This window comes from Papaver somniferum, chromosome 7, assembly GCF_003573695.1.
Source record: "Papaver somniferum cultivar HN1 chromosome 7, ASM357369v1, whole genome shotgun sequence".
NCBI lineage: Eukaryota > Viridiplantae > Streptophyta > Magnoliopsida > Ranunculales > Papaveraceae > Papaver > Papaver somniferum.
Window position 1 is genome coordinate 166529354 of NC_039364.1, and position 14002 is coordinate 166543355.

The 14002-nt window shown below is 37.5% G+C and overlaps 1 protein-coding gene across 6 annotated transcripts; it reads left to right on the forward strand.

The window, feature by feature from the left end:
- Positions 1–4164: 4164 nt before the first annotated feature.
- Positions 4165–11234, forward strand: LOC113298997. Of its 6 annotated transcripts, XR_003334532.1 has the most exons (5): positions 4165–4446; positions 6674–6766; positions 7650–7821; positions 8954–9016; positions 10448–11234. XR_003334532.1 is itself a non-coding variant. In XM_026547915.1 (3 exons), the coding sequence occupies exon 3, from the start codon at positions 7738–7740 to the stop codon at positions 8860–8862; it is 1125 nt and encodes a 374-aa protein (XP_026403700.1). In that variant the 5' UTR covers positions 4165–4446; positions 6674–6766; positions 7650–7737; the 3' UTR covers positions 8863–9635. The 6 variants fall into 6 exon arrangements, 4 of the variants coding, with proteins under 4 accessions (XP_026403700.1, XP_026403698.1, XP_026403699.1 ...); XR_003334533.1 differs by lacking the exons at positions 7650–7821; positions 8954–9016; XM_026547915.1 differs by lacking the exon at positions 10448–11234 and having other exon boundaries at positions 7650–9635.
- Positions 11235–14002: the final 2768 nt, after the last annotated feature.

Genomic DNA, 14002 nt, shown 5'->3' on the forward strand with positions numbered 1-14002 from the left:
AATAATCTTGTTCATTCAATCCCGAAGGTTTATTGCTGAAGTAAGGTCTTATGAACGAAATATATTTCCTCACTTCGCCTCTCAACGTGTTACACCTTGATTGTAATGTTTTTTTTCCCTACCCTTACCTTGCGGCCATCTTTTAACGTACTCTTGCATAATTTTCTTCCAAAGTTGCAAATCTTTTTGATCTATTCCTCTAATCGAATCGTTACTTGCTATAATCCAAGAGAGAATTAGTGCATCATCCTCTTTTGTTTGAAAGTGTGTCATATTTTGTATAAACAAAATTGTTGAAGAAGAAGAAAATAAGAAGAAAATCAATGAAGAAGAGACTCAATTGATTTTGGTGTGAGGGATGAAGGAGAAGTAGTTCTCTATTTATAGGGAGGCCTAAAAATATAGATGTTGAGGTTTCAAACGACCATTAAATCTGAGTCGTTGAAAAAGCAACGGTCATCTTGATCTGATGGCTGAGAAGAAAAGCGCTGAATGGTTCAGCGTTCAGCGCATAACTGTCCAGCGTCTGGCGAGGAATGGTACAACGCTCATTTTCCAGCCGTTGAGAATAATGACTAGTTTTTGATCTAACGGCTGGTAGGTCACAACGCTGGATGGTTCAGCGCTGGACGCTGTTTGGTTCAACGCTTGCGTAACGGCTATATTTTCCATCCCAAACTCATATTATTTATTCTTTATATAAACTCAACACATGAACTCAAAATCCCCACCCCAAACTTGTGAAGTTTCACTCTCTTCTTCTACTCCTAAATTCTTAATTCAAAGTTCAAGCATGGTTGCATTCTCAAAATTAACAACACAAATCCTTTCGACAAGTCTCAAACAAGCAACACATTTTGGGAACTAGTTGTTCAAAAATTTGTGAGAATCAATGGAAATGATAATGGAAGATGCCAAAAACAATTACAATCTCGGTTAGCAATCATCAAGCGTTATTACAAGCCTTTTGTCATTTTATTAAGGGCATCAAATGGTAATCATGAAAATGCTTTGAATTTATACCGAACGGATAATGGAATGCCATTCATTCATATCGCCGCTTTGGAGATATTTGGTGGAGCTCGAAGTTAATTTGAATGAAGTATATGCATGAAGAAGTATTTATGAACTTCTAGTTAAATATGTAATGTAATTGTAAACGTGCATGGAGAAGTATTTATGAAGTTCTAGTTAAATATGTAATGTAATTGTAAACGTGCATGAAGAAGTATTTATGAAGTATTATGGAGTTTACAAGAAATAATTAATATGTCTACTTAATGAAAACGTACTTGATTGAAAAAAGGGGTATGAAATTTACTCTTCATTCTCATAAAATGCTCCATTTCCTTGAGGGTCATATTGGTCTTCATCGGTGTCCACGTCGGTTGTACCCTCATGAACTTCCGGTAAGGCATCATCCATCACTATGTTCGGAATATCTCCATCTCTCAAACCATCTCCATTTCGTAGCCAAGTGTGTGTAGTGAGTTCTTCGCGAAATTCCGCCCAACGCGCCAGGTTGTACAATACTTGAGGAGGTAGCCTTATGTTTCCTTGAATTGGCGATTGAGGTTCTTGTTCCGTGATCCTCCCCCAATCCTCATTGCGATATTCCATCTCAACACACATATTGTGCATTATCAAGCACCCGCTCATAATTGCCTTCATGTCCGACTTTTTTATAATAACGACATGGTTTCAATATAATACCAAACTTACCCTTTAGACCACCAAATGCACATTCAATGTCTTTCCTTTTTGCTTCTTGATATTGATTGAAAAGACTTTCCGCATTGTTTGAGGCGGCTTTGTATGCTTGCACAAAGCAACCATACATAGAATATGCTCCATCTCCTAAGTAGTACCCCGTATTGTAGTTTTTTCCATTGATTTGATAATGACAAGGAGGTGCTACACTATTAAGTTCTCTATCGAACAATCCCGAAGCATGCAAGACATTACAATCATTATTCTGCCTACCCAACCCAAAATAGGAATGCCATATCCATCTATCATATGAAGCTACCGCCTGCAGAACAATTGTGGGAATTGACTTATAGCCCACGTGCCTGCCTGATCCATATGACATGCTCTCCATGCCCAATGAAAACAATCCACACTACCAAGCATCCCAGGAAACCCACAAGCTTCATTCTCTGCCAAAATCCTCTCAGTATCTTGAGTGGTAGGTGATCGGTGCCTAATAATGCATATTTCTATGCCATTTTGTTGTCTTTTGTCACATCTCAAATACTTTAGTGTCTTATTTCAAATCAAATTATGCATTTTGCTTGTCGGGTATCAATAATCCTTTTTGTTGTAAATATTGATAATTAGTGTTTGTTTGCGTTCGTAGGAGAATAAAGAGAGTTCGATTGGCATTGCGGAGAGTGGAATGGTACACCATGAAGCAAAAAATCTGTGAGCAGAAGTAGGGCTGCACAACGGGTAGGGTGGGTAGGATATGGCCTATATCCGCCATCCTACCCGTTTACTGGCGGTTAAGAAAATTTTTACCCGCCACCCTACCCGCCATTAAACGGGTAAGATCCTACCCAACCCATTCTCTGGCGGGTCGGGTAGGGTAGGGTGGCGGGTATAACCTTTTTTTTTACCAGTATTTACGTTCCATAGTTGTATCCGTCACGCACATCAAATAAAACCATGCAAGAGTAACAAGGCAACTCTTTATACACATCATACAAAAACATGCAAGAGCAACAAGGATACTGTTTATAAACATCAAATTAAAACATGCATGACTAACAAGGATACCGTTTATATTATATACTCCATGAATATCAAATATGAATGTTTTGATGACTTTTTACCTAAACTCACTTCATCCATTGTGAACCAAATGAGTATAAAGGAAACTACTGTTGAGTGAAAATTCACCTTAAAATTAGTACACAATAGTTCATACTGTTCCAGAAAATACAGATATTTAGAAATATTTGCTCGACAATAATCTTGTGCTCATATAGGCATATAAGCAAGGATAACATATGAAGTAACTAGAACAGTAATTAGTCAGACCAACATGCATCAATAACTGTGTGGGCGACGAATCAAATCAGGGGCACAAACAAGTTGAGTATTATTAAATTCTCCGAGGACTTCTTACGGATGTGCAGGTTTATAGCAACCTGTACCTGTGCAGATAGTCTTATCAGGGCTAAGACCCTTGGAATACCTCCGTTACACCAAAAAGATAGATAGATACATACATAAATAAACATCATAATGCAAAAGAAAGACCCACCTGAACAACACCATCGTAATCAGTTGAAGCCAAATAGTTCTTCATGTAGTTATTCCAACAAACACAACTCAGCTTAGTTTTGCTTGACATCTCAACTATCGGATAGTGAATATCGACTGAATCATTTAAAAGGGCATTGAACTCAAAGATCTTGATCTTCTTTGATACACCAGCAACCGCGAAGTATTCCTCATCCCGATCAAAACCCAAAGAGCAAATTACATTTGAAGAATTAAGTAGATCTGAACTTCTCAATGTAGCCCTAATTCGAGCTTATCATAGCGGGCATACTTGCACAGCCCATAAAAAATGACCCGAGGCGATGGTCCAGACTCCATAGTTTTTTGTTTTGGAAGCGGCTCCTCATTCTCATTTTGTGCTTTGTTTAGTAAATTTATATCCACCCGTGTGGAAGAATCAGTTTCTGAAAGCTCAATTTGGGACCTCATAGAGAAGTATGCATTCTCTAACTGATTAATATTGCTCATCAGTCTTCCTTCGTTCATTTTTGAAGACGGGTAGGGTAGGATAATTTCGGATTATATCCGTCACCCTACCCGCTAACCGGCGGATGAAATAATGTTTACCCGTCACCCTACCCGCCAAATAGTGGATATGATAGGATACGGTTAAAAAACTGGCGGGTAGGGTAGGATTGGCGGGTAAGGATAGGATATGTGCACCTCTAAGCAGAAGTGCAGACAACAGTATCAGTGGATTGGCTGAGTCGATGGATCAAACAATAGTGTCAAAAGAGTGGAACAAATAAGCTGTGGTGATTTATGGTTAATGGGCCAAATTGACCGAAGTGTAAAAGAAAGTGTGTATTGAGCTCTCATATACCTGTGCTGGGTATTGCTGCGGAACACCAAAACATGCCCCTCATCACTCTTCCCATCAACATTTCCAATCTCAGAAACAAAAATTCATGTTCTTCCTCTACCCGACAACAGTACCACTCGACCTATTTTCTTTCTCTTTGATTAACCTAGCCTTCTCTACTGCAAAACCTACCATTACCATTTCAAATCAAAACCATCTCTCTATCATATCACAAATTCTCTTCTCTCTACTGTTGAAAGTACGGCTATGAAGTCACAATCAATATTCAGAGACATGGGAGGAAAATTCAGGCGGCGTTGTAAGTGGTTGTTCAAACTGAAGACTACACATCAGTGGTGAGTTTCAAGAACATCAAATCCCTAATTTTGTGGTTGTACTTTGTTGAAAATGGGGTTGGTTAGATTGGGGGAATTTTTGTATAAATAGGGATGGGATTGTGATGAAGAACGAAAGCCCGGACTAGCCGGAGCAACTAGCAGTAGTAAATTAGGTTTAATTTCATTTTGTATTATGTTCTAAACATCTTTGCTAGGGCATATATGAAGCCCTTAATTTACTGCTAGATTATTCATGTTTTCAATATTGTTCTTGTTGTGTTTCATTGAGTAAGGATGGGTTTAATCTAGAGCTGCCATTTACATAACTTTCACTTGGTATGTTTTGCATTCTAGGTTGTTAGAAATTATGTAATTGTTGCTCCAACTTATGCTTAATTGAATCAATTGGTCTGTGATTAGTTGTGCCTTAATCAGACAACTAATGCTAGAGATTAATACCTTAGTTGACATTAAGCTATCCAACCTAAGATTACCCTGGATTAAACGGCAGGCTTGAACCTTCACCGGCGTCCATTGTAAATGGACAAGAACATAACTTGAAACTGAAATAGATTAGCATAGATTAGGTGGCGGATTCAACTGCCCTAGTTCCCTTTTATTTGTACTTTTGTTTTCTAATTTGTGTTACATAAACTTATCTTGTCGTATCGACACACAACAAACCCCCTTTTGTTACTTCTCGTTTGAATCAGTATAGAAAGACCTTAGAATCAACTCTACATCGCCCTAGTCTCTGGGGGATCGACCTGTATTTTCTCTGTCTACTATAGACGCTGTGCACTTGCAGTTTAATATTGTAGGCATCTTTCCTAGCCTACCAAGTTTTTGGTGTCGTTGCCGGGGACTCGGTAGGGTGTAATTATTTCTTTGGTTCCGCTTTACTGATTTTAGCTCAATCCTGTACATGTGTTAGAAGATTTCATCATGTTGTTCCTGTTATTTGTAGTGTTAATCTTTTTCATCTTGTTCTAGCAAAAGTTGTCTGTCATTCCTTGTCGTAGCTTTTAGTTACTGTAACCCTGTAGTTGTTAATATCATCTTAATTTCTGGGTACTATTAGGTGTTGCATAACCGTGTTCTTTTTACTGTGTCAGCATAAGATTGATTTAGGTTAGAGAGTCTGTGGTTGTTTTTCACATATTTTTTCTGTAATTATAGCCTGCATCTTAGTGATTAGCTGTAACTCTTAATCCCAATCATCCACTTCCAGTACATATTTTCATCTATTTTGGTTTTAACTTTCTCAGTTTACTACATATTGCATTCTGTAGCTTTCAGGTTGTTGTAAGTCTGTAGCTTTTGCATCTATCATTGCATTTGGAAACTACTTCATGTCATTCTCTTCTAGTTTGTTGTAGTTCTGAAGTTTACAAGTCTGTAGGTAGTAATATTCTGTAGTTGTTACTCTCCCCTTTCTAAACTCTGTAATTTGATCGTATAAGAAAAAAAAATAAAAAAATAGCAGCTATCAGTCATACTCACCTGCATCATTATTCTGTAGCATACCTTTTCTGTTTTCCTGCCATCTTCAGCATAACTCTGTTGTGTATTCCATCTGTTTTTATAATCTGCATCTCAGTGTCATTTTTAGGTGTAGGTTCTGATGTTCAGTTTCATTTGCATCCTTGGATCTTGTTTCAGTTAGGATACCTGCATCTTTGCATCATCTTTTGAGTCTACTTGCATTCTGTCTTACTGCATTCTCATACCAGCATCATTGTCTTGTAAGATAATCTCATTCCCATATTTCGTTTAGCATATTAAGTCTCCCGTTGTTTTTCAGTTGTAGTTCACTATCTTCTGTAACTTTGTTGTTGTCCTGTAGTTTAGTTAAACCATTTGTTCATTTACTTCTAGCTGTAGCCTGTAATTTCAAGCATCATTTAGCTGTATTTTGCATTTAGTTACCATTTACACAATCCTGTAGCTGTATAAAGTAGTTCATTGTCACTGTCACCCTGTATAAATTCCATCCCAGCACTCTGCATAGCATCCCCGTTCTGTTTACATTTGCAGCTTGTCCACAATTTTTGTTCCATTCTGTCCTGTTCAAATCTTTCATCTGGGGATAGCTTAGCTTCCAGTTATTCCAGTTATTGCAGTGATAATTTTTCTATGACAGTCTAGGTTATGCACTGTTAGTGATAAAAAAAATATTGCTTTCGTTGTTTCACTGCGCTACTTGCACAATTCTGGGAACTGAAATTTTCTTTTGAGCAACCAGGTACTTGTGAAGCTGAGAAGCAAGCCAAGGAAAAGGAGAAAAAGGAGCAGAACAAATCTGTTTATCGTGCCTAAACCCGGTTTTATATCGACGGTATCGTTCTCGAACCCGGTTATACTTGATATTTGTGTGAATGATACATGACTGTGTGATTAAATAGCTGCCTTGCAAAACAGGTATTCATGAGCATGATTCTGTGAGAAGTAACTTACTTGCTTGCTGCAATTGATTATTTCATTATCCCTGCGATCTCAGAACCTTTGGTATCTGCTTGCATAATCTTTATACCCATTCACATAAGTGCATGCTTCTCTGATATATTCGATGCTGCTTATATAAGAAGTATACAAATTTGAATATGTGTACAAAATTCTAAGAACTAGCTTTTAATTCCCACAAACATGAGCCTGTGATATTTGAGGTTATGCACAGGTTAGCTGAATTTTTTGTTAGCTGTGCTAAACTTGAATGATTGTGAATCTCTGAATCTGTCTGTCAGCATAATCTTCATCTGTGGCATGACCTGGGCACTTGTTGCTAATTTGGGTGTTATAACATAGTTTATGGCATGTCTGTTAAGCTATGATTGTTTCTTTTTGTGACCAAATTGATTGTCTGGCATGTCAGGATTTTGGACTAGCATTAGGGATGAGAAATCATCACACAAACACATTAGAGAACTCGCACATGAGCATGCTTCACATTTTGAGTTTCCATTAGACCATGGTGTTGATAATTATAGGGATCATTGTGCACCTTTTCTAGGTCCTGAGCTACAATATATAGACCCTAATTGTTATCCACACAAGTATCAGCCACCACCAGGGGATGTTGAACAATTCTGTACTCCCCTGAGCCCTTGTATGCAATCTGTGATGGAAAAAATCAAACTCATTGAACAAAATAATGCTAGATTTGAATTGCAAGCATTGTATGATCATCCATATAACAACACCTCTGAATTCCCCTTCTGCAGTGAATCTCATGCACAACCATGTACTGAATATCCATATGAAACGAGGATAGCCACTAGTGAAAACTCTCATTCCATTGAACAACTTAATATGATTCTTAAAATGGACCTGATTCATTTACGAAGTGAAGAAAGGAAGGAATTTCATGATGAGATGTTTGTTATTCCTATTGAGGTAAATTTTGAAAATAGTTTTTATGTATCTACTCAGGAAACTAATATTGAATATGAACCTAATTTAGAGGTAAATGAGTGGACTAGAGACACTATGGTTTTGAATAGAACATTGAATTCTTGTTATAATGATGATGATGATGTTATGTTAGAAGAACATGTTTGTTCTGAAAATTTTATGGAACCTTTGGTTTCAGAGACATTAGGCTTTGATAGTTCAACCTTCAGGAATGATATTTCTTCTAGTATTCAATCTGCATATACATGTGATCTTAATTCTGATTTGGGGCTTGTGCAATTGTTCTGTGAGAGTGTGCATGCTGCACAACTTGTGTCTGACTTAGGGAAGGCTGAATTTTCTGTAGACATCAATAATTCTATGCATGAAAATAATTTCGATATGTCTAATTCCCTTCCTAGAACACAGTGTGTAGCTCTCTCTGATTTTCCGATGCATGAGACCAAATTTTTCGATAATCATGATTCTGAATTTGGGCTTGTTGAACTGTTCTATGAATGTGAGCATGCTGCGACACTTGTAGGTGACTTGGGGGATATTGATGTGACTGGTAATGATGATACTTTTGCTTTCATACTTGTGAGCAACATAGATGTGCCGAATTTCCTGCCTAAGTCACAAACTGAGACTCTTCCACCCAACCTAGATTTGGTTTGTAACAAAACTGTAAAACCAACTTTTCTAAAAGTACCTAATCTAGGATTGGAACTGTGTGCTTACCAAGTCCTCTTGGACTATTTTGCTGCTAAGTATAATGTCTTTAAGGAGCCACAGTTGGAATGCATATATCGGCCCGTCCCTAACAAAGTTCACTTTGAATTAGACCTTGTGCATGATGAACCCCTAAAATTGTTAGATTTTGTGTCCAACATCATATCTATTAAAAATTTCAGGACTTGGGGTAACTCTTCTACATCCGCAGTCTTACTTACACTCCCATGCTATATATGTGTGATTAGATTGTTGATGTTTCTGCACATCATCTTTTGGGTTGATCCTCAACTCTTTAGGTTGTATATATAATGGTGACTTTTTCTTGTATATAATCCAGTAGGTAATGCTATTTTCTAGCTTTTTTGTGTATGTATATTGTGCTAATCCAATGTGATATCAGCTGATTTCTGTTGGACCTTGGCCATGAATAATGGAGTTCTGAAAATGCTTTCGCCGATATCTGGTAATCTCTTTCCTTTTCTTTGCTCAGCATGGTTCTCTTGGTGTGTTGTTCAATCATGTTCATCTTTAGAAGCATTGAGGACAATGTTTAGTTTAGGTTTGGGGGTGAAAAGTAGATACCATTGACTGTCACTGTGCTATATTCTGAAACTGAACTCTGCCATTAAAAAAAAATAAATGAAAAATGGAGCTCATTTACCTTGATTTGTGATACCCGTGCATGTATGATATCTTAGGGTTTTTAGTCTAGATGATGAGGCACCCCTGATTCTAGCACAATTCACATGTGATATAGAAAATTTGCACATGCACGATCTACCAAGCGTGTATAGCGTCGGTGTTTCATAGGTTAAGTAGGCTGCCAATCATCTAGAATACTGAATGAGACTTGACTAGCTTGTTCTTTGGTTGGTTGGGATAGAAGTTGGAGGATACGTTAAGAAAACCAACCATCGAATTTGACCGGGTGCATCGAAAAGGGCTGCCTCTTGCTAAAAGTGTCGTGTAATGTATTTTTTCTGTTTTTGTGTAAAGGTGTTGCATCATCTTGTGTTTGTATCTCTCGTTATTCCAAAATCAGTTGAGAAAGAAATTCAGAAAAAGAAAAAAAAGAAAGAAAAGAGAAATTGAAATGAATTGTTATTGTCCTTCGTTTCAAACCATTGAGTCAGTTTCTCATTGAATCAGTTTTTTTTGTAGTTATGTTTCCTTTTATATATATGAATGTAAATAGTCTTGTAATAAGCAAGGGAGGGTGTATGCCATCGATGTACAACGCGGGTAAACTGAAATATCACCAACTCTTATGGTGAACATTCAGAATTCTCGTAAAGCCAAATAACTAGCTTGGCTTTGAATTCAGTTCTTAACCTAAAAACTATCTCTTAGTAATTGGCAGTCATAACTTCCTACAGTAAATCATTCTCTATGCATGTCTAAGGTACATACACTTTACACTCTTATCACATGTCCTTAGTTGTTTCAGTGCTAGAATGGTATAGGTAGATTGACATATCTAATTGCTGCGAGCTAAAACTGAAATGCAGGTATCACTTTCATGGAATCTGAGCTTATATTTTGTACTAGAACTTTGTGGGTATGTTCTAAGCAAACCCTCACGATACTTCAACTCGTCCACTAGGGACACTTAGTAGTTTAAAAGGCTTATTGCATTCGCTAAATGCAATCGAGAGACCAACGACATTGGTATAGGTAGGATTTTCTTAGTTTTTTTTGTTTACTCGAGGTCGAGCAAAATTCAGGTTTGGGGGTGTGATCGGTGCCTAATAATGCATATTTCTAGGCCATTTTGTTGTCTTTTGTCACATCTCAAATACTTTAATGTCTTATTTTAAATCAAATTATGCATTTTGCTTGTCGGGTATCAATAATCCATTTAATATTGATAATTAGTGTTTGTTTGCGTTCGTAGGAGAGTGGAATGGTACACCATGAAGCACGAAATTTGTGAGCAGAAGTGCAGACAGCAGTATCAGTGGATTGGATGAGTCGATGGATCAAACAATAGTGTCAAAAGAGTGGAACAAAGAAGCTGTGGTGATTTATGGTTAATGGGCCAAATTGACTGAAGTGTCAAAGAAAGTGTGTATTGAGCTCTCATATACATGTGCTGGGTATTGCTGCTGAACACCAAAACATGCCCCTCATCACTCTTTCCCATCAACATTTCCAATCTCAGAAACAAAAATTCATGTTCTTCCTCTACCCGACAACAGTACCACTCAACCTATTTTCTTTCTCTTTGATTAACCTAGCCTTCTCTACTGCAAAACCACCAAACCATCACCGACCACTCTTTGTCTCTTTGCCTATTACCATTTCAAATCAAAACCATCTCTCTATCATACCACAATTTCTCTTCTCTCTACTGTTGAAAGTACGGCTATGAAGTCACAATCAATATTCAGAGACATGGGACGAAAATTTGGTTGTTCAAACTGAAGACTACACATCAGTGGTGAGTTTCAAGAACATCAAATCCCTAATTTTGTGGTTGTACTTTGTTGAAAATGAGATTGGTTAGATTGGGGGAATTTTTGTATAAATAGGGATGGGATTGTGAGGAAGAAGGAAAGCCTGGACTAGCCGGAGCAACTAGAAGTAGTAAATTAGGTTTAATTTCATTTTGTATTATGTTCTAAACATCTTTGCTAGGGCATATATGAAGCCCTTAATTTACTGCTTGATTATTCATGTTTTCAATATTGTTCTTGTTGTGTTTCATTGAGTAAGGATGGGTTTAATCTAGAGCTGCCATTTACATAACTTTCACTTGGTATGTTTTGCATCCTAGGTTGTTAGAAATTATGTAATTGTTGCTCCAACTTATGCTTAATTGAATCAATTGGTCAATTGGTCTGTGATTAGTTGTGCCTTAATTAGACAACTTATGCTAGAGATTAATACCTTAGTTGACATTAAGCTATCCAACCTGAGATTACCCTGGATTAAAACGGCTGGCTTGAACCTTCACCAGTGTCAATTGTAAAGGGACAAGAACATAACTTGAAACTGAAATAGATTAGGTGGCGGATTCAACTGCCCTAGTTCCTTTTTATTTGAACTTTTGTTTTCTAATTTGTGTTAACATAAACTTATCTTGTTGTATCGACACACAACAAACCCCCTTTTGTTACTTCTCGTTTGAATCAGTATAGAAAGACCTTAGAATCAACTCTACATCGCCCTAGTCTCTGGGGGATCGACCTGTATTGGTCTGTCTACTATAGACGTTGTGCACTTGCAGTTTAATATTGTAGGCATCTTTCCTAGCCTACCAGTAGGCTGACGCATGTATCAACCATTATAGATCCAAATAATTGCATCCATAAACTTCTTAGCATAAAAGTAGATAGTGCATGCTGCCATTTGTGTTCAATCATCTTGAGAATCTGGTGCAATACCTTTGGCAAAAAATTTCATCACGACAACCATTTTCATATATGGAGAATGGCCAGGAATACCACAAGCATCGGTTTTTTGACGAAAATCATGATCATAATCACAAACTTGCTCTAAAATTCTCAGAAAAGGGGGACGAGGCAAAGCAAACCGACCTTTGAACTTCTTTGGCCCATATGTACACCCTAAGTTGAAGTATTGATGCATCATCCTTGCATCGGCATCTACACGGTTTCTGTGCACCTTCTGACGTTCCTTGACTTCATTTGGGATGGGTTGATGTAGTCCTTGCCTCCTCTGTGACTCCAAAAGCGTAGCCACTGCTAGAACATTCTGCTCAGTATCATCTTCATCATCTGGAAGACCGACCAAAATTCTTCTCAAAGCTCCTTGCATAATGTACCTAATATAACAAAATTAAGACAATCCATTAAAAAAAAGCGCTTCATAAAACACTCCATAATAAAGAGAAAAATAGTACTTAAAACACTTCTTAAAACACTCCATAATAAAGAGAAAAATAGTACTTAAAACACTCCATAAAAAAAGAAATAACAATCCATATGTTTTCATAAACACTCCATAAAAAAGAAATAACAATCCATATGTTTTCATAAAACACTACAAGTACTTTCATTCACTCAAAGTATCGATGGGTTGATTGGGTGTATTAAGTATCATAAACAATGTTAGGTTCGGTATCTAACAACGCATCGGTAAATTCATTGATGTGGTGAGGTTGTTGTTGATTTTGTGATGTAGTTGCTCCATCGTAACACCTAGGAAGGTAACATCCTTGAGCTGAAGGCCATTGATTAAATGAACCACCCAATGTGAGATTTTCTTGATTGATTGGTTGTGAGGAATATGCAAATGGTATTGAAGAAGAAGATCTGCCAGATGAGGAACATGAACTTGAGGCATAAATGCGCCTTGACTCTCTCGGTACTACTTGATGAGCTCCATTGTAGAATTCATATTGTTGTGATATATAACTGAAGCACTGATCCTGCAAGCATAAAGTAGCTAGGTTTAGTGGAGTATTCAAGAAACCTAAAATAAAAATGAAAACAAATGTAAATGAACTTACCAATGTCAAACCCATCGCAGAAAAGTTATACGGACAAGGTTGCCTTGGAACTTCTACTCGCTCTTCAATGCCAACTGCATTGATGAATGGTAAAGTGAAATCTATCTCCGGCAGCTGTGATAGGGACTCATTCTGTGTGCCATAAGTATAGGTCTGTGACATCAGGTTAGAAGGCGGATGACTAGGTAAAAAATGGCTAGGAACAACTATGCTACCCACTGCTATCTCATCGACATTCTGTGAATGGTATGACTCGGTGAGATAAGGTCCAAAACTCTTCATCTTCCACCACCTGTTATATTGATCCTCATTGACTGCCAAATAATGTTCGACGCATACACCTACAATCTCCCTGTCCCCGGCTCTATCCAAATCTGGAGGATTTTCTGGGACTACAATCTCACCTGCTATCTGCCTCTGGAATCTCTCAGCCAAATAACAACTAACTCTTTTGTAGTTTTTTTCTAGGTCAAAAAACACACCTCTCACTTTGGATAACTCTAGTGCATATCCATAATGTTCTCCCTCAGAATACACACTCTCTAGCCATGGTTTCCAAATACATAATGCACTAGTTCTAGTTCCAATTTGTGCTCTTGCATTGGACAGTGAGTGTTTCTTCGTATCCCTTTGGCCTCTCTTCCTTGATTTAATGTTAGTCTTCTTGAAGAGACTAATATTTGGGAAAACATCATGGTGTTCTCCTCCAGGTGTCTGACAAAGCAAGGGTTGCATGTTACAGAAGTAATAATAGTACCAATTCTTCAAGTACCATAACCATGCCAGATAAATCCTTCCCATTCTCTGACCATTCATCAAGAAATTTATAGGTATTACTTAAGGAAGCTAAACCCCAATCATATTCCCCAACTTTATCCAAATTATCCAACAATAAAACCCAACATTTATCTACTCTTCCACTAGAACCCGCAATAAGAAAATGACCAAAACACCAGAGAAATAATGCTCTTGTCA

What these genes read in the sequence shown, in the direction of transcription:
- LOC113298997 (XM_026547913.1), top strand. Translation starts at nt 7,294, where the DNA reads ATGTCAGGATTTTGGACTAGCATTAGGGATGAGAAATCATCACACAAA.